This window comes from Pan paniscus, chromosome 3 (genome assembly GCF_029289425.2).
Source record: "Pan paniscus chromosome 3, NHGRI_mPanPan1-v2.0_pri, whole genome shotgun sequence".
NCBI classification, from domain to species: Eukaryota; Metazoa; Chordata; class Mammalia; order Primates; family Hominidae; genus Pan; species Pan paniscus.
The window spans coordinates 85,838,128-85,864,297 of NC_073252.2; the positions used below are offsets into that span (position 1 = coordinate 85,838,128).

A 26,170-nucleotide genomic window follows, 5' to 3' on the forward strand; every position below is an offset into this window, starting at 1 on the left:
AACTTCTTCAGAATATGACCACGTCTCATCATCCCTTCTGCCACACTCAGGTTCAAGCCTCCATCATCTCTGGCTAGGATTATTACAAGAGCTTCCTAGCCATTCTCTCTGCCTTTTTCCTACTTCAGTCACTCCTCAATCATGCCTGTGCTTAAAACCTCCAAGGACTTTTCTTCTCACTCATAGCAATGTCAAAAGCATTGCAATGACCTACAGGTCCTATACCATCTGCCATCTAATACCCTTCTGACCTCATTTGTTGCCATTCCCCTTGCTCAGGCCTCTAACCAAAGTGGCCTCTTCTCTGTTCCTGGAACAAGTCACAAGGCTTTTATTTCTGGGGCACTATTTTTCTTATTTCTTCTTCCTGGAACGGTCTTCCCATAGACAGTCATATGGCTGCAGGTTTATCTGAGTCTGTTCATGCTGCTACTACAGAATACCACAGACTGGGTAGTTTATAAAAAACAGAAATTTATTTCACACAGTTCTGGAGGCTGGGAATTCCACAATCAAGAGGCCAGCACGTTCATTGCCTGACGAGGGCTGTCTAACCTTGCTACTGCATCTCCAGAGGGGACAAATGCTGTGTCTTCACACTGCAGACAAGCAGAAGGGCAAAAAGGGACTAGCTAGTTTCTTCTTGCCCTTTTATAAGGTCACTAATCCCATTCATACTGGGGTCTGCCTTCATGACTTAATCACCTTCTAAAGAGCCCATCTCTCAATACTGTCACCTTGGGGTTTAAGTTCTAACATAGGAATTTTAGAGGGACACGTACATTGAAACCATAACAAGGTCTTTACTCAAAAGTTGACTTCTCATTGAGGCCTTCCCAGGACTTCCTATCTAAAATTTCAACCCAGTGTCCCCACCCCCAATGCTTGTTACTCCCCAACAATACTTTTTCTCCTTAGACTTAGTCTATGTCACTATCTAATCTATTTAACTCATTTATCTTGTTTATTATCTGTCTCCCTTATTGGATTCTAAGCTCCAGGAAGACAGGGATTTTTTTCTGTCTTGTTTTGTTCACTGCAGTTTCGCCAATGCCTGTCACACAGTAGGCACCTAAAACATTTTTGTTAAATGTTGCTGAATTTCACTTAGATAAAATTGACATCACAAACTTTCTACATAAAAGGATGGCAAAATGTTTTCCATTTCTAAACTTGTTAGGTATTCAGTCAGTCCTAATTAGCAGTTCTGAAATCAATTTTGATTATCTGACAACATGATGTCCAAACTGAGGTATTTATATTTTCTGTTTATCCCACTTTCTGGAACATTTGATAGTAGCTTTCTACCACAAACACATTTTTAGATTAAAATTACTTCACCCCCTATGGTTATCTGTGGGCACTTGTAACAAATTGTTTGCTAGCGCTGAGTGAGCCAGTGCTGATTGGCCATTGGGAACTCTAACAAACTTTAAATTTCAGCAAAATGCCCAGAGACTTCTAATCCTGCAACAAGAAGCCAGGTATTCTGAAGGTGAAAGATACCAGGTAATTTGGCTTTCATGTTCTTGATAGCAAGTAGCTTTATATCATAGTTGTTTACGTTTTTAAGATGCTTGCCACCCAAGTATGGTTTTATTACTTTTGAAAATCTTCTCTACTGAGCAAAACTGTGTAATATTTGGTGCTTTGTTTTATAAAATAGGAAATATGTTACCATGCTCTAGAAATCATCAACTAAAATTGATGATTTGATAGCAACTTTCTCTTTTTTTTTTGTTATTAGCATTATCAAGATCCACAGTAACTCAGACTTTAGTTTTCTTCTATCCCTTCACTTAACAAACTGCAATCAGGAAAATCTGATCTTATTCATACTTTGAAACCTCATCTGTGTTGATATTTCTACTGATGAGCATTAAATCATTTTATAAATTACTTACATTGTCCTGATCTATAAAATGCTTGGAAGGGTAAACTATAGTTAGAATTTAGATCCTTCTCATTGCATTAATTTAGAAAAACATAGCCTAGGATTTTAGAATATATTTAATAGTTACATTTATTTCTCCAAATACCAGCTTTTCCTTGAGGTGTTTAAAGATTGCAAGAATATTTAGATTATTTTTCCCATAAAAACAAGTTTTTCTTCAAGAAATCTCAGAGTGGTATAAATTTATTGTTTTCACAATATAATAATAAGATCAATAGTCCAAAGACATGTTGACTTTTTTCCAATCTAATGGCTACTTAAGTGAGCTCACTAGTTCCTGTTGGTATATTTACCAAAATATAAACAAATACCTTTATTTGTAACTAAATGTTAGTATTTTGAACATCATTTTGTTGAGCCCAATATAAAATATGATTTGCCTTTAAGTCAACTGTACATGGATTTTTCTGTAATAAGATAAAAGAATAGAAAGTTATTTAAGGTGGCAGAGAGTCTTGATGAAGAAAACTGGGTCTAGAGCCACATTGCCTGGATACCAATCCCAGTTCTGCCCCTTAATATTTGTGAATTCTAAGGCAAGTTATTTGATCTTTTTGTGTCTATTTCCTAATCTATACAACAGGCATAGTAATGCCGCCTAACTTGTAGGGTTGTTGTGAGGCTCAAATAATTGAATGCATGCAAAATTCTTAGACCCAGTGCTTGGCTCATTTTAGTATTCAATAAATGTTAGCCATTAATGTCAGTGTTGCAAAAATTAGTTCACTCTCCAGCCCATGGATGGCTACTAATTCAGACACATTGCTAATGAACATGAGACACAGATTAGGGCACCAGCCTGGAGGCAGATAAGCTTTCCTCACAGTGCAATCTGCTACCCTGACAAACTTAGAGTGTGTTATGAGCTGCTACATCAACTTAATGTCATTTTGAATTACACAAATAATTAAACAATCTCTTTCTAAAGACAAGAGGAAGAAGAGCTAATGATAGAGCAAATAAATGTGTCTATAAGATATATTTCTATCAACTGACTTTACTGTTTTAATGATATTGAATAATTTTCATTTTCACATTGGAATAACTAGACATATGAAAGCTCTTAAAATGTCCACACTCGGGTATAAGCAAATTATACATAGTCTATACACACACATACACAAAAGGATATGAACTGCCAAGGGGAAGGGTGTTTATATATTCCTATGTGTTTTATCTCTTCTTATGGCTGCAGTTTATAACTGGCAATGCTTTGTGGTAAGATATTGTTGTCTTTTCACAGAGATTCTCAAAGATGCGAGTTTTCTGTGTGGGACTACTCCTTTTCAGTGTGACCTGGGCAGCACCAGTAAGTATTTACAAATTCAATTATATTTCAGATAATCTCTTGCTCTCTTCATTTGTTTTTCTTTCAAGCAACGTCTATTTAAATTAGTAGCATCTACCTAATTCAGTTATTTTAAAAAGAACCAAGCAAACAGAAAGCATCTAGCACTTAACACTCTTAACAAAGGAGGTTCTCAATAAACATGTGCTGAATTATGAGATCTCACAACGTTGCCTTTTAAGGAACACCAAAAACAGATTTTTTGAGAAAACCAAGAGGCAGCCACAGCATTTCAAATCAGCTGATACTAATGAGTGATACTCAAAGACTCAAATTATAACATGGCAAAATAATCTTTGACTATTTTCCTGAAAACTTAAAGAATTTGACATGAATGTTTTAAAGCTAACCAGCTAGATTTAGTAAATAGATAAAAATGCAAAGAGACAAGAACTCTTCTGTATTTCTTGCAACACCCCAATACTGTGGGATCCTACTTGTGATTTTCTCTTCATCAGCGAGGCTAGAGGTGGGACGTAGTACCCCCAAGCTTAACCCAAATCAAGCTCCTACTTCCTTGTGTGTCTTTTCTTCCCTCTGACTCATCCAGTTGAATATTCAGGATGTGACCAAATTATCTTGTGAAAATGCTGAGTGTTAGTTATTTTCTGCAATGCAGACACAGTGCTAATTAGATAATGTCTGAGCAGCATCCTAACTTATCAGAATAACCTTTTTGGTTGGAGAACCATGGAAACAAATAGTCATCCCATTGCCAATCATACTTATATATAGGTCCTGAGTGAGTGGGTGACTGGTAGGGTAACCAGGCTGATGAGGATGACCAGGGAAGCAGAGGGCCTCATGGAGGGCAGTGGAAGTTGGGGAAATGTGTTCCCTTCTCCGCACACACTCTGTGCAACAAGGGTGTGCAGTACAGTACTGTGGGGGCTGTACTGCTCACAACACACATTTGCGAGACCCCATGCACAGACCTCACTCAATCAAGGCCTAGAGGCTCAGGTGCCTCTCCCACCTCTCATGGTGGAAAAATGAGTCTTGCTGACCTAGCTCAAGTCGGCCAGCTGAAGATTTTATTTTGAGCAACATATTCCAAGAAGCAGCTGGAGTGGGGCTTTCTCATCATTTTCCAGTAAATGTGCTATGTCAACATCGATTCAGTGACCACTGATCAGAAGAGGATGCCAGCTTTCCTGCCCAGAGGCAGGCAATGCCATCTCCATTACAGGGCCACATTCAAGCCTAAGACATCTGCTTGGGGGTATAGAGGGGACAAGGGAGGGATGCATATTTCAAATGAAAGCAGCTCAGCAAGGATGCAGAGGCAACATTTGTAACTGTGAATCATTAAATATGATGTTTTCTTCCAGGTATACAGATGCCATTTTAGTAATTACCTGAATTTTTAAATGATAGATTGGTGGCTTAAGAAATTAGTATATACTCAGCCACTTGCATACGTCTTAGAATTATAAGCCAAATTCTAAATGATTTTTAAAAGGAAGAAAATGAATGTTTATTAGGCTATGCAATTCAGTTAATATTCATCAAGATGCAGTTAGACTAGAAAGACTTTGTTATAAGTCACAATAAGTCAAAACTGTACCGAGGTACTCTATATTGTCAAGTATGTTTCTAATCCATATGTGTGTGTGTGTGTGTGTGTGTGTGTGTGTTCTGTAAGAAGATCCCTGACACCCCATACTATCATTTCTTTCTTTTGCTTAATATCTGCCCATCTCATTTTTATGCTTTCTTCTTCCTTTAGTCCAATTTCCAGAACTGTTTGCCCTGTTTTTATATTTTTGAAGAGTGATATAATTGTCTAAATTTATATTCACACGATCATATAAGAATCAACATAAGAAATGCAATAAAGGATAAAACTATAAAAGATGCCTTGAGGATAATTAATATAAAGTTGAGGAACATTTCCTCTTATTACTAAATGCTTTTTCATATTTAATCATTCAAAAATTTATTATTTTAACCCTGGGACTTTGAGGCAGAAGATTTAAATTAAAATATCTTCTCTACTCCTACTGCAACTACCAACTGTGAGTGTAGGCACTTCTGTTTCTTCTACTGCTCATCTTATAAGGGTTACTTTGGGACTCATATGAGATTATAAGTACAAAAGCAGTTTACAAACTATAAAGAGTCCTATAAATAGAAGGTGTTATTGATAAACTATTGTTATTTTCTAGAATGGTATGGAATATTAGGCATCTATGCCTTGGAGTCCAGCCATGGAGGTGCTTTGTAAACTTCTGAGTTTTATATTTTGAAGATGATTTTATCTGCCAGAGTCCAGTCCAGAAAACAAAATCCACTACAGGGAGCTCAGTAGAGGGACTTTCTAAGGGAAACTAGCTATAAAGTATAAGGAAGAACAGAAAAGCCAACCAGGGGTGGTGAGACCACCCAAGGATCGAAGCTATTACCAGCCTTAGGGCTGGAAGGAAAAAAAAAGTGCTGCTCCTAGGCCCCTGGCTGGGGGAACTAGGACCACAAAGGAGATGTACCCAACTCTAGAGATGCAGCCCCAAACAGGGAGAGCAGAGAAGGACATACCCTGGCTTCCCTCTCCTTCCCCCCTCCAGTCTCATGCCAGGCCTCCTTCACCCAAACCCAGTCTGAACACTGAGGGCAAATGAGCTTGGGAAATGAAGGAATCAGTTCAGATTGAGCTGGAGATACAAAGGAGCTGAGAGCAAGCAGGGGCATTCCCAATATCTTAGTGCAAGCAACAACCTGTCTGTATTAAACAAAATATAGAAGCTTAAGGCTTCTTCAGGAAGAACACTTTCCAGGTAAATAGGACAGCTGGCCTGGGCGGCCCTCTTTCTGTTTATCTCTGTATTCAATCTTTCCCTTAAGGGGTTCTCTCTTTTATATGATTGATCCACCATGATGCCTGCTTCCACTGTAGCACACCCATTCAAACACGGCCCAGTCCGCCCATTGGTTCCCAGTGCCACATCTGAGATAGGCTAGGAGTTTCTGAAAGAAAGAGGTAAATGAAAAATACTGAGAATTAAAGAACTTACATCTATTGCTTTAATAAAACAGTTGCTCTCAGATTTTAGGGTCCCTGTTCTGTGTGCTTTCCTGTGGTATGCAAACTTCAGCCCAAAGGACTGGGACAAACTGCCGGGGTCTGTTCTTTCTTCATTTCTGCCCTTTCTGCGCTTCAATAGCTACCCCTCACCCTACGCTACCCTCAAGAAATTTTGACACTTTATGTCAAACCAAGAAACAGAATTTATCCTAATCTGCTGGCCACCTCCATTTTTCCTTCTCAGAATGTAACATCTGGCAGCAATAAGTTTTTGTCCTTAATTGCGATCCTACCATTCACATGAACGGCTATGGTTTGACTCTCCCTGGGCCATCAGCAGCATCATATCTTAATTCAATATTGCAATTACTCGACTTATATAATTAATGCACACATATAATTTAAATCGTCAAACTCTGATTTTAGTTCACTTATATTTAACAACTCCCAGTTTGCCAGTGAAAACTTCTTTTTCAGTGGATTCTGATGGCAGCCAAGCTCCTTTGTCTGGGGTGCCATCCCTCCCTACTCCCCCACCACACCCACTTAGCGGTTGTCTGAGCTGGAATCCAGTTCTGTAGTGGAGACAGCACTGTCTCCCTCTGGGGGCAGAAAGCTGGCACTGTCTTTCGTAATATTGAAACAAATATTAATGCGATGAGTGTGTCAATCTTCTTTTGGTTAGAATGATTTTCCACAGTGAATAATACAACCCAGTGAGAGAAAAATAAATGAAACATTTGTTTGAAGAAGTTAATGAAATAGAATGTTCTAGTGGGTGAAGTTTTGTTTCTTGTTTCCTTTCAGACATTTCAACCACAGACTGAGAAAACTAAGCAAAGCTGTGTGGAAGAGCAGAGGGTAAACAGAATTCATCTTTTCAAATAACTCTATTTCAGCTCTATAAAGAAAAAGTCAGTAAGAGAAAAGTGTAACTGTCAAAATAGTCTTGGGCACTTCGAATGGAAGTGAAAAATTATACAACATAATGTCGGCACTTTCTAGTCAATCAGGTATTGTAACTCACACACCATGTGTGACAGAAAAGAGGAAAACATTGTGAATAGAGATTTATTTCTCCCCAGTATGATTTCTTCCTTCAAATGAAACAATGCTTTGCCAGGCAACCTTCATGGGGCTAAGTGAGTAAGAATTTGGGAACATTGCTACTAGCAAACAATATTTTCCCACACATGTACCTGACAAACACTTTGCTCTCAGAATGATAAATAAGGGAGTAAAGGGGAAGGTGGCTATCAGATCTGAATGGGGAATTCTATGTCCGTGGAGTCAGCTTTCCATATGCATCCAGTTAAATGAATCCTCCCCGCTTTGCATGCCACCAAATTGCAGCTTGCTTCTGCCTATCACAGAAAATTATGTTCTGAGAACTAACAATCTTCTGTACTTCATCTCAGCTGAAAATTACAAAGGCCAACGTTGCCAGCTTAAGAGCCTGAATGTTCATGCTGTGAGTTTTGCCAATTAGACATCAGACATGAATATTGTAAATCCTGTCTTTCTCCTGGTCCTCTCACTCCCTCCCACCTGAAAATATTTCCACATGCTCCATTTCCATAGACATTTGGTAATAAAATCGATCCACCCTAGGACAGAAAGCAGTTGACAGGCCCTTAGGGAAAACAGATTTAGAGTTATGTAGAAAAAGAGAGAAGGAACAAGTTGCTGTCTTCGGGAGCCGGCTGACACACACCCTCCTGTGGTTATAAGAAGTACTACCATTTGTCAGAGATAGAATTCAACTTCACCCAAGTTTTAAAGTTTCTTATATTATTACAAAGAGCCCAAAAACTTCTTTGTAAGAGATAAAACCTGCCTCAATATAATGTTGTGTTTTTGTAGATAACATACAAGGGTCACCATGAGAAACATGGGCATTATGTTTTTAAGTGTATTTACATGTCACCTGGGAAGAAAAATCAAACTGATGTAAAGGTAAGCTGAATCTCTGAATGACCATTCTTAGCATGACTAAACTCTGGACTAGCCCTAGAGGAAAATGTAGGGGAGGCAAAGTTTACTTTTGCTTGCTCTGCGGTTTCTGTCTTATGGCTGGCACTTTTGTCCCTTCCCTCACTCCCCAGGCTCCTCAAGCCTCTCTACTACAAAACTCTGGGTCCCAGAATCTTCCTGATCCCCATCCCATGCCTCGGCCCACATCTCGCTCTGCTTCAGGACCTGTGGCTGCAGGTGTGATACTCATGGACCCCAGGTGCCCATGGACTGCTGTGTTACTGCTTCTGAGTAACATTTGGTGTTTTATAAGAAAGTTTTCTTGACATATTCTACCATATGCTCTGATGGTGGGGATCTCAGCAGGGGACGGCTAAGAGGAGAAACCATTTTGGCCTAATGAGTGACACATTTTACTGTCTGTTAAATTCATTCTACGGATAACTCCATCTGTGTTGGGTTGCTCAGAAGTAAAAGAATGAGGCCCTTGTCACTACAATGACAATAATTCTTTTCACTCAGTCCCTTCTTGTAGATTCATCGGCCAAAGGGCTGGAAATAGCTTGAAATGCCATCAGCAAAAGGGCTATTTACTTTTTCCAAATCTGGTTTTATTTCCCATGGAAGTAATAGTTTCCCTTCAGAATGTTATTTTCTTCTGCCATCGATATCCTTTAGATGACATCTCTAAGACTACATCTAACTGTAAATAAGTTAAAACATATCCATTTGCCAAATATATGTGGAGTTCTTAACTGGTGTGTAAGATACTATGTGAGATAAAATGATGGAGAAAACAAATTCTTTCTCTCCAGGATCTTAGAGTTAGAAAAGAAACAAAAGGCACTTACAAAAATTATTGTAAAACAAGACAGAATATGGGAGGTGCTATGTGAGTAGTACCCAGAAGGAAAAAAAGATCATGCTTTAAGGGCTTGGAGTAGAAAGAAATTAGTTCCTGGCCTCTGGTGTTCATAATGGAAATAATTGTGCGGGGCCATGGAGGATGAGTAGGATTTGAGCAAACAGAAGTGAATGGGTGAGGCCGTTTTCCATGAAAAAACTCATAGGAACCAAAGCATGGAGACAGAAAAGCGGAGCATAGAAAAGCAGCCAGCCAACTGGTACATAGACCATCAAACAGTCAGAAATCATTTAACACAAGCAAATGTAAGAAAAGTTTTTTTCTATTTTCTGATATTTTCTTCAATGCAAAAATAGCCGTCATATACCACAGGTTAAAAGTTGTTTCATGTTTTCATTTATAAAATTATTCTACTCAGTCTTCTAATAAAATGCACACAATTCATTAGTGTACATGTTACTTTTTTAAAAGCAGAGAAGCACCAAAAATAAAACATAACTTCCCACTTCAGACAAGGGAGAGAAAAAATTAGGAAGAGATTATTATAATCTACTGAGTTTAGATTTAGTGTTTAACTCAAAAGGTTATCTTAGTCATGAGTAAACAAACAACAATGAACTTGATTGCAAAGGAAAACATAAATGTCTCCAAGTAAAACTTTCCAAGACTCAATTACTCAAGTCAAATATTTAAAATACTTTTTATTTAGTGATATACTACAAAGTTTATTTCTATTTTTTTCTTATGGCAAAATCTTATTTCAGAATATACCCACCAATATTAAAAAATTAATGAACAATAATGCCATAACTTTTACAAATAAGTAATTTCAAATTATATTTTACAAATATTACACATTGGCACTTTTGCAGACCATATATTAGCTAGCTTCTTAAAAGTAGAGGGCACTTCTAAAAGCCATTTTTATTTTGAGATTCAAATGTGAGCTGATTCAACAATTTCCCCACTACTTCCAACAGTTAATAAGATACATATATAAAAGCAGACAGTCCTCCAAGCAGAACAGTACTTCTGTTTGGGAGTGAAAAAAAAGAGAGAGTCCAATCAAAATCTATTTCAGATAACATCCCATCGACGGCTACAAGCTTACAGAACACACAGCCCGAGGATGACACTTGGGCAATTCAAGAGCAGGGGGGTCCAGAGTTTGTCCATCTTCATCTGCCTGTACAACCAATATTAGAGAAGTCCAGAGACTGGGAAAACAGTTGTGTATCCAGTAATTACATGACTATCATTAATATTATCTAGGAAAGAAACTATCATTCATTAAAGGGCTATGCCCAGTTCTATATGCTTTACATGCATTATTTAATAAAAATCATTTAATTCTCCCCAAAATACTGAAAGGTAGATATCATTTTTATTTTACAGCTAAAAAAGCTAAGGCTCAGAGAAGTAAAATAATGCTCCCAAAATCACACAGCGCATAAACGGCAGTGAGGCAACTGATTCTAATGCATGTGTTCTTTCCATAGCACAGCTACTCTCGTGAGCACTGGACTGAGGGATTAAGAAAGACTATTTGGCAATTCCTGCCTACTGTTTCACTCAACATATTCCCTATGATCCTGGCTTCCCTGCATTTGGTTTTTCTATTTTCTTTGCTACCTTCCCTACACACTTGACCAAATACTATGAGCTTCTGGCTGCATGCTCTTTTTCTCTCCATCAGGGAGCTCTCGTGTATTCTGACATCTTTAATGAACACATCTAAGATGTCCACATGCTTGACAAGAGCCAACAAATTGAAGTGGTGGTCAAAAAGCACAAAATTAAGTTGTATTAGTAAAAATAGGGCTGTGGTCAAGGCAAGGAAGTGGATGGATGCCCCGTGCTTGGGGTCGATCAGGCCACATCAGAGTCAAGGTCTGATTTGGGACCCCACAAACAAAAGGGAATTCATAATCAGGTGATGGGTCTGAACGTAGTCACCTAACACAAGAGAACTGTAGTGTCAACCTGGAGAAGAGAAAGCAGCCAGCGAGTTCGAAGGAACACTAAACTTTTTCAAATGTTGGGAGGGTTTCATAGGAAAGAGGAAATAACCTTATTAGGTGTTGCATCAGGAAAAATGGACACTAGTTTCAGGTTAAAAATTATTGAAAATATTACAACTATGTATAAGTGAAACAATAGGATCTGAAAAGTAATAAACAATTAGCATGTAAGATGTTCAAGGAAAGAAGAGTTGACCATGGGCTATGAAAACTGGGAAGGACTTGTACTGGGACACACCAAGAGCCTGTGATACCCAATTCTCTATCTCTAACTGTATATTGCTTTTTGAGCTCAGGTTCTATATTCCCTTAACATCAATATGTCTAACATTAAAGCCCTTGTCTTTTTCACCCTATCTTCATTTTTACATGTTAACATTCCAGTCCATTTTAGTTATTAAGGCTTTTTCTGCTTGGGCACCAGAAGAAGGGGTTTTTTTCTTTGTAATGTTTTTCTTTGGCGTAATCCTAATCCAAGTGATTACATCTCATTACTGGATACTGCAAAAGCCTCCTACGTGTTCTTTCTTACCATTGTTCCTCCTAAATCTTTAATTTTTATTTTGTTAATCTCCTGTGAACTTTCACTAGCTCTTCATACTCTACAAAATAAAACCAAATTCTTCACCCTGGCATTCCATCTTCTACAAGTCTCCGGCACTCTGTTTGTCTGTGCAGACCTAATTGGATATGATGTCTCTGCCTCACAGACCTACCCCCACCCTCCATACCCCTCAGGATCACTGCCTTTGCCAATAAATATCGCCAGATATTGCTTAGAACATGCAGCACCCACCCTAATTTCTTCCATGTTCCAACCTCTCAATAAGTATCTCCTATGTTGATTTCATATTACTCATCAATTCAAAGGCCTATGTAGGGATGTTGTATATTCCAGCTCATCCTACAATTTGGGGGTGAAAAGAAAAAATGACATTTAGTCTGTCTATAATTGTTCTGTTGCTCAAGAGCTCCTCATGGAGGGGCAAGGGAATGTGCAGAAATTAAATTCAATCTGTTTAAACTTAAGGTTATCTAATAGCTAAAATAGTTATTTAAATAAATCAGTCTCTTTTAGTTAAAAATGCTCAGATCCTCACTCCCCCTCCTTCTCCCTCTAATATGGCATCCAGGTGTGGCTTACACCATCCACTACATACCATGCACCAAATGGACAAACATGGCTTACACCATAGTGAAGAGGAAGACTTGGAATCTTCAGACATGCATGGGATAATGTTGCCTAACCACTTGAATGCTTCTTGCCCTGCTTCATTCTAAAATGAAGTTGTTGGCTACCATAGCTTAGGATTCACTTAGTATAGTCTTGACTAGGGCCATGGTGACTCAGCCTCTCTTAGCTCCCATAGGCAATTTAGACTTCTCTCTGTTTGAGTATGACTCACATTTGTCCCTAGTATGTACTCCATCTACACTGCTCCTTTTAGAGCCACTTCACTTCCTCTATGGCAACACTCTCTGGAAACCTCCAGACCAGATGCTCAGACACTTCTATATTTAGTCTATGCTACAGAGAAATAGCGAGTGGCATAGGGTATAGTCAATCTCAGCTCTTTCTTCCTGACCACATTGTTCTGCCAAGCTTACTGAAAGTTGGCTGCACCCAAGAGTGATAAAACCCAGGATATGAAGCAGCATATTTACAGATCCTGCCCCTTCCCCCACCAAAATAAAAGAATGAATTGAAATATAGATATAAATACTTTACTCTCCTCCTCTGCTTTCTCTTTTTCATCCCATTATTCTCCCAAGGACTTTTCTTTTAAATGTCAGAAGATTCTTCTATTTGCAGATTTTCTGTTTAAAAAGAAGCAAGAAAGAAAGGAAAGAAAAAGAAAATACTCCTTTAGGCAGATGAATACCTCTGATGATCAGAATGAAGGAGAGAAAAGAGAAAGAGAGAGAGAGAGAGAGAGAACTAATTTTAATATATGAAATCCATTTTACTTGCAATGACTCACTATTCCCACTATGTAGGTTTATTCATATTATGTCTCAATTGTGTCCTGTTTCCAAACAATTGAATATGCTGCTTATTCTTAAAATATTCTCACAATTTCCCTTCTGCATATTTGAATAGTACCCATTTTTCAAGCCTAGTTCATTCTTCTTTCTCCATGAAACCTGATTTGACCATTCTAGAATGACCTCTACCAGTAAACCTCTACTGAGTTAATAGATCCTTTTTATTAAATATCTGGTGGATGGTTTTTATATTGCCTAAGAATTATTATATTTTAAAAATTTTACATAAAATAATCACTTCATATTGAAAATTATATTTTAGCAGGAAGAAAAAAACAAAGACAATATTGGTTTTCACCATTTGGGCAAGAGAATAAATCAAGAGCTATCGTCTAAAGAAAATATTGTCCAGGAAAGAAAGAAAGATTTGTCCCTTTCTGAAGCCAGTGAGAATAAGGGAAGTAGTAAATCTCAAAATTATTTCACAAATAGACAGGGACTGAATAAAGAATATAGTATCAGTAACAAAGAGAATACTCACAATGGCCTGAGGATGTCAATTTATCCTAAGTCAACTGGGAATAAAGGGTTTGAGGATGGAGATGATGCTATCAGCAAACTACATGACCAAGAAGAATATGGCGCAGCTCTCATCAGAAATAACATGCAACATATAATGAGGCCAGTGACTGCGATTAAACTCCTGGGGGAAGAAAACAAAGAGAACACACCTAGGAATGTTCTAAACATAATCCCAGCAAGTATGAATTATGCTAAAGCACACTCGAAGGATAAAAAGAAGCCTCAAAGAGATTCCCAAGCCCAGAAAAGTCCAGTAAAAAGCAAAAGCACCCATCGTATTCAACACAACATTGACTACCTAAAACATCTCTCAAAAGTCAAAAAAATCCCCAGTGATTTTGAAGGCAGCGGTTATACAGATCTTCAAGAGAGAGGGGACAATGATATATCTCCTTTCAGTGGGGACGGCCAACCTTTTAAGGACATTCCTGGTAAAGGAGAAGCTACTGGTCCTGACCTAGAAGGCAAAGATATTCAAACAGGGTTTGCAGGCCCAAGTGAAGCTGAGAGTACTCATCTTGACACAAAAAAGCCAGGTTATAATGAGATCCCAGAGAGAGAAGAAAATGGTGGAAATACCATTGGAACTAGGGATGAAACTGCGAAAGAGGCAGATGCTGTTGATGTCAGCCTTGTAGAGGGCAGCAATGACATCATGGGTAGTACCAATTTTAAGGAGCTCCCTGGAAGAGAAGGAAACAGAGTGGATGCTGGCAGCCAAAATGCTCACCAAGGGAAGGTTGAGTTTCATTACCCTCCTGCACCCTCAAAAGAGAAAAGAAAAGAAGGCAGTAGTGATGCAACTGAAAGTACCAACTATAATGAAATTCCTAAAAATGGCAAAGGCAGTACCAGAAAGGGTGTAGATCATTCTAATAGGCACCAAGCAACCTTAAATGAAAAACAAAGGTTTCCTAGTAAGGGCAAAAGTCAGGGCCTGCCCATTCCTTCTCGTGGTCTTGATAATGAAATCAAAACCGAAATGGATTCCTTTAATGGCCCCAGTCATGAGAATATAATAACACATGGCAGAAAATATCATTATGTACCCCACAGACAAAATAGTTCTACACGGAATAAGGGTATGCCACACGGGAAAGGCTCCTGGGGTAGACAACCCCATTCCAACAGGAGGTTTAGTTCCCGTAGAAGGGATGACAGTAGTGAGTCATCTGACAGTGGCAGTTCAAGTGACAGCGATGGTGACTAGTCCACCAGGAGTTCCCAGCGGGGTGACAGTCTGAAGACCTCGTCACCTGTGAGTTGATGTAGAGGAGAGCCACCTGACAGCTGACCAGGTGAAGAGAGGATAGAGTGAAGAACTGAGTGAGCCAAGAATCCTGGTCTCCTTGGGGGAATTTTTGCTATCTTAATAGTCACAGTATAAAATTCTATTAAAGGCTATGTTTTTAAGCAAAAAAAAAATCATTACAGATCTATGAAATAGGTAACATTTGAGTAGGTGTCATTTAAAAATAGTTGGTGAATGTCACAAATGCCTTCTATGTTGTTTGCTCTGTAGACATGAAAATAAACAATATGTCTCGATGATAATTTGTATTAAGTAATCTATAAGAAACTCTGTTGTCTGTGGTGCTTCATTTCAGAGGCAACAAGCTTAGTTCTGCCTCCAGCACAGGGAGTGACTATGAAATTGATCCACTGGAGAAATCTCAGCTGTGCTCCTCCACCCTCTCTGCTTGAGCCAGCCTTTCCTTTCCCCTCTGACTTCCCTCTGTGCTGATAGAGATCCTACTTCCTACCTTCTTCCACTCTTTCCTCTGTTGCACATGTTGCACATATTCTACGGCAAATATTAGCTCCTGAAACAAATCTCCATGTTATCATTTTTCTTGGTTCTACCTCCTTCCAGACAAAGAGGACTGTAGGGCAGAGGGAGGGCAAGAGGGAGAATTTGAGGAGAAACACAAATGCAAAGCCAAGACAAAAACTTAATTTGAGAAACATCATTCACTGGCTGATCCCAAGTCATTTCCAGAATATTTCTTTCTCTTATCTTTCAGTGTAGAGGTTTTTCCAGCTAATGATGGCTTTGTGACACTGTTCTGGAAACTAGCCCTAAGTCTCATTTAGGGAAGGGGGAAGAGCTCTGGAAAGTTTTTGCCCCTCCTGATAAGAAGAATTTATATAGCCGGTATACCACCCTTTCTCCTTTCTTGCCCTTTTCTTGGCTTGACATAACCTGATGCCTGGAGGAGCAGTCATGTTGTGGCTATGAAGGAAAGGACAAAATAATCCTAGAGGAGCCACTGAACCAGCTCCATCATCAGCTTCCTGCCTCCAGAATCTTTGTCCTGTGAGAAAAAGAATGCTCTTTTTAAGCGACTATTTGGAATTTTTGTTGCTGCTGTTATTGGTAGGTGAATTGAATTTGTAATTGATATACCTCTCCATTCTTGACATTCCTCCAAATGAGGACGGTCAAGAGAAGAAAAGAAAGAGGTAGAGAATAGAGAAAGAAAAGTGCACACATTTTCTCTTTAACATCTAAGTTCCCAAACAACAGAAATCATGACTGAGACATTCTGGACAGCACCTAGATTATTAAGTTGAATAATGTATGTAGCAAAGTCAAGTCAATGTCAATATGTTATGGCACCTTCAAAAAATCTAAACTCCCACATTGGGTAGATAGAGGGTGCTTCATTTACTAAATGAAAGTGGCAATATAAGCTATTGAATAAATCAGACTCTCAACATACACAAATAGTAATGGCTAACATGATTTGCTTAGTTACCATGAGCCATGCTCTGTGAAGTCCTTTTATCTATACAGCTACTCTATAATATGGGTACCATTATTACCCCCATTTTACAGATGAAGAAACAGACACAGATCTGTAAGTATTTGCTAGTTAGCTAGGATTTATACCCAAGGAGTCTGGTTCCAGAGTCTTTACTCTTAAACAATCACTGAACTGCCATATATTGCAAAGATAAATGTACATAATATACACATACATATATGACTGTGTGTATATATAGACATATATGTATACACACGTGTACATAGATCATGTGTATATTCATCCACATAATATGAATATGTGTGAGTATATGTGTGTTCATGAGTGCACACAGAGAGAGAGAGAGAGAGAGAGAAACTTGAAAGAATACAAAGTAGAATCTAAAAACAAGGAATCTTTTTTCCCCTTATTTGTTCCCTATCTTCTGGAAATAACAGATCAGAATCAAGGGAAAGACTGAACATACCACCCAATGTTACCATCAGAATTCCAGAATAAACTATTCCTAGTAATTTTCTTTTTAGAAAATAAAAGACAATTTGGGGGAAAAAAAAACTGGAGGCAATTAATGAAGTAAAAACTCTATCAGAATTTAAATTGCAGATTAATAAATTGAAATCAAACTGCTACTTATATTTCAGGTTTATATCAGAGCTTTACATGAAAATGGTCTGATCACATAAAAACACTTGTCGTGGTAAAAGAAAAATATGAACTGATGGAGAAAAACGGATGCTTTCTTTGGGTAAATACAGATGGACCCTTCCAAAAGTCACCTGTCCTAGTCTGCTATCTAGTGGAGAAACTGCGTATTTCAATTCTCTGGTCCGATTTTGTTTCCTCTCTCTAAGCTTCAGTGTTCGTGGATATTTCTTCAAAACACTGACAATGTTCATATTTTTTTCATCCAGTTAACAGAAGCTAGAAGTGTGTTGGCATCCACAATGCATTGCTATTTGATGCAGACGTGGAGGAATTAGTCCAAACACAAAGGACCAGAGATCCACAAGGACAGTCAGTAGTCAGGAGTGAGGCCCATGCCTTATCCAAAACCATGTTTTAGCCATCAGGCTGCACTAACCTCAGTTAAAAAAAAAAATAGATATCTGTTTCTGAAATTGGGCAAAAAACTTCAGCCTCACGTAGCTGCCTTATAAGGGACGATGGAAATTGACCTAGCCTGCCACCTTGTGCTCAAAAAGAAAAGGTCGCTTTACCAGTCCTGCAAGCAGGCTCCGGTTCCGTCATTTACGTGCAGCCCTGGTACTCCCTCAAACCTCACCTTCCTGGACTTCTCTGCTTGTAAATATTTACCTTGGTTTTACAATACTAATTAATCTGTTCTTGGCATGTCTACCAGTCAGGGTAACATATCTGACCTTGTCTGAAATAACATTTAGCTCAGTTGAAAAGTATTTATTGAACGACCATCTTTTACAAAATTCTTTGGAGATCAAAAGAAGAGATGCTCTTGGTCTTTATCAAAACTATAAGTAAGTAGGGAGAAAGTCATACGAAAGATACAAGGAAGAATGTGTTAAATAATAGAAATATAAGTAAAGTGAGACAGGAGTTCTGAGAGGATGAACTCTAGCTGAAGGGAAGAGCCAGGAGATAGTAAAACCTATTTGACCTAACGTATTACACATGTAGAGAGGCTGCAGACGATAAGTCTCACTAGTACATAAGAGCTTCACAGTGGCGACTTTAAGTGATCCCATGTGTAGTTTAGAGCTTAAGATAGCTCTCCCCAACCAGTGGATGGGGAAGGAGTGGTGAGCAAGGTAGGGTTCAGGGGAGTTGGAAGGAAGAAGACCAGCCAGGAGGAAGTTGCTCAACAGACTTTCTCTGTGGTCCAGAATAAACATTGTGTTATCTCCTCACTCTGTCTTTAGGGCCTGCCTTTAACTAAGTAGGAGCTCAAGACAGCGTAAGTTTCAAAGACATTATGATGCTTTTACAGAAGTCCACCTTTCAAAAACAACTTCTGTATGAGAAGGTAAACTCTGCTATTCAAGAGAATGATACTTACAGTCACAGGCATTAAAATATGGTATTAGACGGCCCAAAGGAAAAGGAGAAGAAATAGATGAGTCTGGATGAATGTCAGGAAGAGAGGAATTGGGGGCTGAAAGAGAAAGGGGCAGATAAATGGTTAGAAAAAATTTAATGAGGAAGTCTGGAAAGAAAAGAGAACAAAACACCGATACAATCCAAATCCAGAAATCCAAATGAGAATAATGTCAAAAACAATGAGTGGACTCACACAAAAGCTGCAAGAAAATCTACCTGAAGCTATGGTTTAGACTTTCAAGAGTAAGAACAAGAGGATCTGTTTCATTAAATGAATAATACTTTATCAATTCGTAGGCATATGGTTTAGTGTAACATAGACACTCCCTGTTTAGAAGTGACTCTTGCTGGATTTGAATTTTAAGTAGATTTTTATAATTGTTAGGTTAACAGATTAATAATAGAAGTCAAACAATCTTAAATAATTTTTACTTAAAACAGCATCAGGAAGATAGAAGTATTAGGTTGGTGCAAAAGTAATTGCCATTACTTTTAATGGCAAAAACAGTCATCACTTTTGCACCAACATAATACTATGTGAAGAAAGAAAGTTGTCTATTTAGCCAAGAGGTAATTCTGAGCAGGCCACCTGGGGCAGATCTTAGACACACTGCATTAATAAGTGAATGGAGTAATATTTGTGATATAAGGCCATGAACGGGGTCCAGGGATTTCCTTTTTTAACAGGTCCCTCAAATGATTTTAATGCAAGTCAAAGTTTGAAATCACTAATATGGATGTCTTTCCCAGTGACCTTCAAATCAGTCACCTGGGTCTCCCACAGATCTATGGCTAGTCCAGAACTTCCCCTGTATTAACCTACCATTGCAGGAATGTTTCAGTTTATGATGAAAAATAGCTTGTCTTTGTGGATTATCTTATATCAACAAATAATAAAAATATCATTTAAAGTGAACGTACAAGGCTGGGAGTGGTGGCACAAGCCTGTAATCCCAGCACTTTAGGAGGCCGAGGTGGGGCAGATCACCTGAGGTCAGAAGTTCGAGACAAGCCTGGGCAACACGGTGAAACCCCATCCCTATGAAAAATACAAAAATTAGTCAGGCCTAGTGGCACAGGCCTATAATGCCAGCTACTTAGGAGGCTGAGGCACAAGAATTGCTTGAACCTGGGAGGTAGAGGCTGCAGGGAGTCAAGATCGCGCCACTGCACTCCAGCCTGGGTGACAGAGTGAGACTTTGTCTCAAATAAATAAATAAATATTAATTAATTAATCAAGTGAATGTACAGGACAGCATTTAAAAATGGACCTTTACACAGGCTCTTGCAAAACAGAAACTATTCACAGTGCATATACGTGACTTCTCCAACTCACTACTCTGTGGAAAATAATCTGGTGATTGTAGAGCCGTAGTGTGCCATCGGTCACATACAAACTGGTCATCCTAACAGGATATGATCACAACCATTCAAAGTTTACATGTCTCTGTAAAAGACAGAACAGAAAGTGTGACAAGGAAACAAAGTAGGAACAGAAGGAGCAAAAGTTGAAAGTACAAGGGCGCAAAAGTCACAATATGCTGATTCGAGACTGAGCTTGCTGCCTCATGTTGCGCAAAAGTGTGAGTTCTAGAAGAGCATTCCCTATTAATAGAATCTTTAGTTAGTAGAATTTAAAAGCAATGATCCATAAATTTCTAGTGTTCTTCTACAAAATCTGCCTCTGTCTTGGTTCAGTGTTGGTGCTCTGTGTTCCACAGAGATCCGGGTTGATGAAAGGCCCTTCCAGGGAAGAGCCCCTCAGTTGCACCATCATGTTATTCATCAGGGCCAGATGAATAAAGAAGGGACGTACAAGTGTAAAAGCCCCCCCAGCATCTGAGCCTACCGGTAGCCAAGAGAAACGAGTCTCCAACCTGGTCTTTTGGCTTCCTCATTTCAGCTTACTCTGGCCTGTTCATCTAACACTTACTAAAAGCATGTGACAGTAAGCTTTGAATCAATTCACATATCTTTCTCTCTCAAAATAATGTTTATAGTTTTCTGATTATGAGAGAAATGAAAAACTCATTATATAAAATTACAAAAAAAGAAAATATCAAGAAAAAATTATGCTTTCATCACATTTTTCCTCCCAGTTCTTTTTCTAACTATATACTGACATATATTCTAAGAAAACATTATATTGTTTTAGTGTTCTTTTCTGCTATCTTAATTTGCTCTTTTATCACATTACCAAATATTTTTAAATCATTTTTAAATTTTATTATATACATTTACCACAGTTTGTTCAGTCTACTATTGAAGAATATTTAGCATTTTCCCAGTTTTTCTCTATTATAAACTCTTGTGTTTTTTCAACTTTACTGAGGTATGATTGACAAATAAAAATTGTATATGATGCTTAACCATTCTTTTTAAATGACTGCATAAAATTTGCTGCTTGGATTTACTGTCATTTTTTTAGCCACATCCCTATTGATAGGCATTTAAATGATTTTTAGCTAATCACTATTCAAACAGTGTTACAATAAACATCACTGGTCATATATCTTTGTGTACAACAGTAGGGTAAATTTTTAGCATTACTAAGTCTATTTTAAATATGAGATACAAAGATGCAACATCAAGTTTCATATACCTGAGCAAGTAGGTTCTTAGAGCAATTAGGTGAATATTGCACTTTACATAAATTTGCCTCTGTGACACTTCCACCTGCACACAATATGCCCCAGGGCAGTTAATTCCAAACACTGGTGACAGGCTAGGTCCAGTGGAGTCATCTGAAGATCTTTATCAGAAAGCACAACCCTGGAGCTCATTCTCAAAGATTCTGATTCTTTGGTGGGTCCTAGTATTCTGCATTTTAGGAAACTTCCAGGTGACACTAATACACAGCCAGGTTTCAGCAACACTGCCATAAGAACCCGTATTAAGGAGCTTTTAAAATGGAAAACCAGAAAATAGTCACTAGATGGCAACCTCGCTCACTTTTTGAAAAGCATTTTGAAACAAAGCAAAGAGAGTTTTTAACTTTCATTCACAATTAAATTTGGAAATGTCTCCCTAAAGGAAGTTTTTTTAAAAAAAAAAAACAAACATACAATCAGGTGCCTCTCTTTCATAATGCCCATATCCTATTACTTGTAAACTCCATAAATAAAAACAAGGGCTCTTTTGTTTGAATAATAACAGCCCCCTCTGGAAACTTAATCTAGTTTTTGTTTGCATACATCTCTCCTATAAAACTCTGAATTTCCTGTTTCCTTAGATAATAAAGTGGAATTTGTCTTAAAAATTCTCTTTTCTTTCTTACTAATGTCTGAATCTCCTTAAAGCCAAGATCAGCTGTGCTTAGTTTTGTGAGGCTAAACCCCCTGACATTAACACGTTGCCATTCTTTTTCTAACTGGCTCTATACAGGTGCAGAGATTCTCGGAAGAAACCTTAGAGATCATCTGGTCCAGTGCTCACCTAAGGCAGGTTCACTGTGTTTCATCCCTAATAGCTGGTCATTTTGCCACTGTTTACATACTTACACTAACAGGGAGTTCATTACCTTACCTTACACTTTTGGTGCTAGGCAGAAAGATGCATTCATTTTCCACATTACATGTTTCCTGTTTTCTACACTTCTCCTCATCAAACTAAACATTTTTCAATGACCTTTCATGTGCTCTTTCACCACACTTACCTCCAGTTAGTTGGGCACAATATTCCACATACTGTTTGAACATCTCAGCAGACCATGTAATAGTCTACCCTTTATTCTGGCCACTCAATCCTGTTAATATAGTCTAGGATTGTGTTAGACTCCTTAACATCTACAAAATGCCTATGCCAGCACTTGGTCCAAAATACAGGCTAAATTCATATTAGTTTCCCTTTCTCCTTATTTAATTTCTAATTATTTAAGTACTAACTTCCTTCTGGTTTTTGTTTGCTCATGTGCTTACTCCATAAAAAACAATATTAGACCAGCTCTGCTCTTTGTACAGTATTGTATCATTTATTTTCTGATCCAGCATGCATAATGCTCTATTTCACAATGCTATTTTATTGAAGTTTCTTCAATCTCGATTTTGTGATCCTAAATATTAACTATCACTCCCAGTTCTTGAGATGCAAGTACTTCCTGGGTGTTCATTCACCAGTTTGAAGAAATTTTGAACAGGGCAGAGGGCAGGCTAGGACAGCGCCTGCAGCATATTGATGTTGGCTCCCTTGTAGCCTGATGCTGATCTATTAATCAATACTTTTTGTGTGCAGCTGTTCGGTTAATAATGACTATGGCTCTATTATTAACTGGCCTAGATATGCTCACAAAAGAATTTTGTCAAATGCTTTGCTAATATCAATATGCTGAGCTCTACAGCATTTCCTAAACCTACAAGACCAGCAGTAAGATCAAAAATGCAATCAGGCTGGGCACGGTGACTCACACTGTAATCCCAGCACTTTGGGAGGCCAAGATGGGCAGATCATTTGAGTCCAGAAGTTTGAGACCATTCTGGGCAACATGGTGAAACCCATTGTCTACAAAAAATACAAAAATTAGCTGGGCGTGGTGGCATGCTCCTGCGGTCCCAGCTACTTAGGAGGCTGAGGCAGGAGAATCGCTTGAAACTAGGAGGCAGAAGTTGCAATGAGCCGAGATCGCGCCACTGCACTCCAGCCTGGATGACAGAGCAAGGCTCTGTTTTAAAAAAAAAAAGAAAAAGAAAAAATGAAATCAGAATAGTGGCAGTACAGAAAACTGTGATAATGTAGACTTAAAAAAAACTAAAGGGGACTTTCACTCTTGGAAAGGTGAAATAGATTACAACCAAATTACAACTGCAATCCCTGGACACATGTAAAACAGACCCAAGAAAACTCTGAAAGGTGGAGAGAATTAAAAAGATGGGCCAGGGACCTTAAGACTCAAGGAATAACAAGGCATTAAGCTTCCCGGGCTTTTTTTGGTCTCATATATCCCAGACTTGGAGCTCCAGATGCTGGCAACCCAGAAACACCAAATACAGACAAAAAAAGCATGCACACTCTAGCCAAAGGAACAGGAAAGGGGCAGTCCAGCAACGCTGAACACTTTTAGACAATAACCACTCTACGCCAGCCAAACACCGCAGAGAAAACTGTGGCCCCAACCCCACCCACACAAGCCAAGGCTGAGTGGGGAGCCCAGACTTCCAACCTGGAGACGCCGCCACGAGGTGCCTCAGCCCCGTCACCACCACCACCACCACCATCTCCGGGGTGGTATCATAGAAGGCTGAGAAGAGAGCTGGTACTCTCATTCCAGCCAGCCTGTAACAAGCAGTTCCTGTGGTATCAGTGGAGACCATGAGGACAGCCTGGACTCCACTCCCACTCGGCAACTTCCTGCTGAGGGGCGGGCTCAGGAGGTCTAGTGGAGAGTCAAGATTTTTACCACTGCTTAGCAGTAACAATGCCACCTTCCTACGGTGCCACCGGAGACCATGTGGGGAGCCAGAACTTCCACCCTTTCCTGTAGTAATGAGGAGACCCCAACACACATGCACACACACACACAGGGATGTCAAGGGAGGCCAACCTGGGCGTCTATCTCTACCCTTCTAAAGTGGTGTCGTAGGAAGCAAAAATAGAAGTTAAATAATACCCAGAGTCTTATAATATGAAAGTACCCAGGATTCAACTGAAAATCACTCATCATTCAAAGAAACAGGAAGATCTCAAACTGAATGAACAAAGGCAATCAATAGATGCCAACACTGAGTCAGCAGAGATGTTAGAATTTCCTAACAAATTATTGTAAAGCAGTCATCATAGAAATGCTTCAATGAGAAATTTATAAATGCACTTCAAACAAATGAAAAAGTAGAAAGTTTCAGCAAAGAAAGAGAGGATCTAAAGAAGAACCAGATGGAAATGTTAGATATGAAAAAGACAATAATGGAAATTTTGAAAAACTCAGTGGATGGGCTCATTAAAAGAATGGAGGGAACAGAGGAAAAAATCAGTCCACTAGAAGATAGAACAATTTTTCAACCTGAACACAGAAAAAATAGCCTGTAAAAACAAACATAACAAAAACACAAGAGCAGAGCTTCAGGGACCTATGGATGTAACACTTAGGTCATTGGAGTTCTAGAAGGAGAGGAAAAAAAGGGCAGGGCTGAAAAAGCACTTGAAGAAATAATGGCTGAAAGCTTTCCAAATTGGCAAAAGACAAAAACCTACAGATTTAAATAGGTGGGTGAACTGCAGACAGGATAAACCAATAAACCTACAGAAACCTACAGCAAGCTAGAAAGATCATGCAGGTTTCTCCTTTCTGAATGAACAGAGTGAGAGAATCTGATGCATCCATTAGCTGAATTCCTCTAGAGTAAGGTCATCTGATCTCTCAAATAATGAAGGATTCTATTTCCTGACCCAATCAGAAGGTTAGCTGAACCTGTCATCAGAATGTTATTACATTTGCCTAAGAGTGAACCTTTCATGCAAGGTGCTTGTTGGAGAGCCTAAGAGGTCAGAGTGGAGACTTTGTTGTGCCTGAAGGAACAGGCTCTTAGCTGTTTTTGTCTGTTTGCTAATAAATGCTTGAACATGTGGTAGCATTCGGTCTGAGACTTGTTTTCACTGTTGGATACCACCATGGGAGCAAAGCCATGGGAAAAGAATCCCATAGTTCCCGGCCACTCCTCACTACTGGACGTACCAATGCTTATCAGAACAACCTGATAATTGTGAATAACTTAATTGACTTAGGTCATTCACAACAATGTAGTACCAAGCATCTCTATTAAAATAAGCAGGCTAAAGAATTAAAACACATTTTATAGGTTACATATTTGGAATACACTAAGCCAGACTTCTTTATTCATGATAATTTATTACCTCTAGGAAAGGTCAAATCATGTGATTTAGATGGGGATAAATAATACACCAAATCTTACCGTTGTAGGACTTCATACTTAAATATTTGGGTTGAAATTAGGGTAGTGGACACTTGTGTAGAAGCTCCTCTAAGGACTTATAATAAATACAACAAATGAGAGAAACTAAAAGGAAAATTGGAAAACATGAAAACAAAGTGTGAACTATCTGGGAAATATATTCATAGATATCATTAAACCACCCGAAAACTTAGGGGCTTGAAACAAAAAGGACTTTATTTAGCTTGTAGGCCTTTGGCTTGGCTAGGAGGTTCTTCCAGACTGGACTGTTCAGCTGATCTCACCTGGGCTCTCTCACGTATCTGTGCTCAGCTGGCTGGTCACGTATAGCCTCACTCCCTCACTCACATGCCTGGTGTTCAGCAGGCTGTTGCCTCAGTTCTCTTGCTCATGACCTTCATCCTCCAGCAGGCTAGCTCAGGCTCAGTCTTGTGACAGTCTCATATGTAAGTACTTTCCAATGCCCTGCTTGCCTCATGGTTGCTAATGACCCACTGGCAAAAACAAATCACAAAGATAAGCCCTGAAACATACAACTACTTAAGCAACAATGACCTAACCAACTAAAGGTATGGTGAGAGGAGGGGAAACATTGCAGCCATTTTTTCCTCACCCTTAAAAGAGTGTGCCAGTCATGCAAATTATACCAATTTATGTCGATCTTTGTCTACACTC

At 38.8% G+C, this 26,170-nt stretch overlaps 1 protein-coding gene and 1 long non-coding RNA gene across 4 annotated transcripts; one reads left to right on the forward strand and one right to left on the reverse strand.

Annotated features, from left to right (window-relative positions):
* Positions 1–1,402: 1,402 nt before the first annotated feature.
* MEPE (matrix extracellular phosphoglycoprotein) lies at positions 1,403–15,317 on the forward strand. Of its 3 annotated transcripts, XM_034958897.3 has the most exons (5): positions 1,403–1,509; positions 3,198–3,263; positions 7,132–7,185; positions 8,188–8,280; positions 13,493–15,317. In XM_034958897.3, the coding sequence occupies exons 2-5, from the start codon at positions 3,210–3,212 to the stop codon at positions 14,960–14,962; spliced, it is 1,671 nt and encodes a 556-aa protein (XP_034814788.3). In that variant the 5' UTR covers positions 1,403–1,509; positions 3,198–3,209; the 3' UTR covers positions 14,963–15,317. The 3 variants fall into 3 exon arrangements, with proteins under 3 accessions (XP_034814788.3, XP_003811318.3, XP_054967585.2); XM_003811270.5 differs by lacking the exon at positions 8,188–8,280; XM_055111610.2 differs by lacking the exons at positions 1,403–1,509; positions 3,198–3,263; positions 7,132–7,185 and adding an exon at positions 8,430–8,535 and having other exon boundaries at positions 8,252–8,280.
* On the reverse strand, positions 8,529–24,189 carry LOC129397610 (uncharacterized). The gene is made up of 3 exons (XR_008625176.2): positions 23,749–24,189; positions 18,553–18,648; positions 8,529–13,002 (listed from the first exon to the last, which is right to left on the reverse strand). It is a non-coding gene; the product is annotated as an uncharacterized LOC129397610 (long non-coding RNA).
* Between the last annotated feature and the right edge of the window lie 1,981 nt (positions 24,190–26,170).